Source organism: Eriocheir sinensis, chromosome 54 (assembly GCF_024679095.1).
Source record: "Eriocheir sinensis breed Jianghai 21 chromosome 54, ASM2467909v1, whole genome shotgun sequence".
NCBI classification, from domain to species: Eukaryota; Metazoa; Arthropoda; class Malacostraca; order Decapoda; family Varunidae; genus Eriocheir; species Eriocheir sinensis.
The window spans coordinates 11,655,117-11,657,616 of record NC_066562.1 but is presented as its reverse complement, the minus strand read 5'-3'; the positions used below and the strand labels follow the sequence as shown (position 1 = coordinate 11,657,616).

Below are 2,500 nucleotides of genomic sequence, written 5' to 3'. Positions count from 1 at the left end.
TAGCACCATGACAACGCCTCGGGAACGGCAATACAAGGAAGGGAGTACTCTATATGTGGGTGTTTGGAACGTATCGAGGGTGACGTAGGCGGCGGGAACGTGTGTGAACGAAGGGAAGATCGGCGTAGACACACGATGCATTTTCGCTCTTACTGCCTCGTGTCATAAGGGTGAGAATGGATGGTAGGAGGAGCCCGGCGAGATGTGCGGGAGGGCGGTGTGAAGTTCCGAGAGGCCGTCGCTGGGTCCATCACGGTTCGCAAGATTTTCCCGAAGAGGCCACGCCGGGCAGCACACAGGAGCCCCGGGCACCCAAGACAACCACACCCACGCACTAAAACACACATAACAACACGAACGGTATGCCCAAAAGCCGTTATGAGGTCCTGCATGAGGCGGTGGAGAGGACCGAACGAAACTCACATACGAGGATGAACACACAGCACTAGGCACAGGCGTCTAGCCCCGCGGAGCAACCACCAGTATGCGACGCTGTGGAGGATTCTCGAGTTTTGTCTTAGATTTGGCCGCCCACAAGAAGAGGAGGAAGATTATTTCCCTATACTTACTGAAGGATTTGGCTTCATCGAGTTCAGCGAGGAAGAGGCGAGAAACAGAGCCTGGCAAGACCGAAAAACGGGCCGGAGTCTAGTAAAATTCTCCTTCCGGGGCGCGAGTTGGGTCCAGACTCAAACACCTGCCCGCACCAAGCACACATATTTAAGGCTTTCGTAGGCGTTGTGGGCATTTACAGGGGTAGTTTAATGATCCTGGTAATAGTTTGACCCTTTTCCTGTACCATGAACCTAGAAACACATATTTGACAAGGCTTTCGTAGGAGTTGAGGGCATTTCCAGTAGTAGTTTTATGACCCTGGTGGTAGTGTGACCCTTCCTCTGTACCATGAACCTGAAGGAACACTGATTTGACAAGGCTTTCGTAGGCGTTGTGGGCATTTCCAGGGGTAGTTCAATGACACCTGGTGATAGTTTGAAATTCCTCTGTACCGTGAACGTGAAAAAACCCTCATATAAAACCGACTGATCTCTTATTCGGGCTTTGGAAATAGTGATGTGTGATGGAAGCGACTGTTTACACCAGAGGCTCTCAAACTTTTTCCAGTGCTGGCACCCTGAACTTATATGAACCCTTTTGTGGCACCCTTTCCCCCCCCCCCCCCCAACACATGAATTAACTTCTTATACACAACTGTACCTGTTTAAATAACTTTACTTAATGAATTAAAATTATTATCCATACTCAAAACCAAAATTAACATGCGGTACAGTACATGCCCAAACAGAACTCATCAGTTGAATTAGATTAAATTAAGTTATAGATGCAGACTAACATAAAAAGAAGAAAAATAGAATGATTCAAAATTCATGATGATCTTGTGGCACCCCCAGGCACTGGCCGCGGCACCCAGTTTGAGACCCTCTCGTATACACCAACGCGGACCGCTTGCTTGGCCGCGGTGAAGAAATTATATCCTTACGTAGTTTTTCAGCGCTACAGGAAGGAAGGGAGAGGAAGGGAGAAGGTAGGGAATGAAGGGAAAGAAAGGGAGGGAGATAGGGAGAAGGGAGCAATGAAGATTCAACTGTGTTTTTCCGCTGACAAGGAATGGTTACTGTCACCATGGAGCGCGGGGGACGGGGTGTCTGGTGTGTGTGTGTGTGTGTGTGTGTGTGTGTGTGTGTCTCTCTCTCTCTCTCTCTGATGATATCCTGACCAAATATTCCTCTCTGTCTCTCTTAGGAATACCCTGACCAAATATTCCCCCCCCTCTCTCTCTCTCTCTCTCTCTCTCTCTCTCTCTCTCTCTCTCTCTCTCTCTCTCTCTCTCTCTCTCTCACCTGACGAAGGGAGCAACAGTAATTACAATTCCCGACCACCACTATGCTACCCAGACCACATAAATGATGCCCCTAATGTTAATGCCACAGAAATGCCCCCCCCTCCCCCCCGTGCCTATAATGCCCACCCTGTTACTCTCTCTCACTCACCTGCTCTCACTTTCACCTTGGCACACTCTCTCTCTCTCTCTCTCTCTCTCTCTCTCTCTCTCTCTCTCTCTCTCTCTCTCTCTCTCGATCAATCACCCTTAGTTCCACGTTTTTCACCTTATCTTAATTCTATCTTCCTTTTCTCACCCTAATCACCCTTGTTTTCACCCTTAACACCCTTGATCTTTTCTTCACCCTCGTAACCATTTCTTCACCCTTATAACCATTTTTACACCCTTATAATTTCCACTCTTCTCACCCTTTCTTAATCTTACCACCCTAATCACCCTTGTTTTTCACCCTTAACACCCTTTTTCACCCTTGACCCCTGACCCTCACCCTTGACCCTTGGCCCTCACCTTGACGTAGGTCTTCTCCGTGTCCACCAGTTCGAGGATGACCTTCTTGAGCCGCTCGCCGTCACTCAGCTGTCTGGAGGGCGTGAGTTGGCTCTGGCTCTGCGTCGAGGCCACGGACCCGGTGGGGCTGCC

General features: G+C 49.3%; 1 protein-coding gene across 18 annotated transcripts in view; it reads right to left on the bottom strand.

The window, feature by feature from the left end:
- The window catches only part of LOC126983810 (protein still life, isoform SIF type 1-like), a 192,422-nt gene that overhangs the window by 49,715 nt on the left and 140,207 nt on the right, over positions 1–2,500 (bottom strand). For all 18 annotated transcript variants that reach the window (XR_007736258.1, XR_007736257.1, XM_050836935.1 and 15 more), the window contains one exon: positions 2,369–2,500. This exon is cut by the window's right edge and continues 45 nt beyond it. Coding sequence is in view for 16 of the 18 variants with exons in the window: in XM_050836935.1 (XP_050692892.1) it covers positions 2,369–2,500 (132 nt within the window). In the remaining 2 variants the exon portion in view is untranslated. The remainder of the gene's footprint in view (positions 1–2,368) is intronic.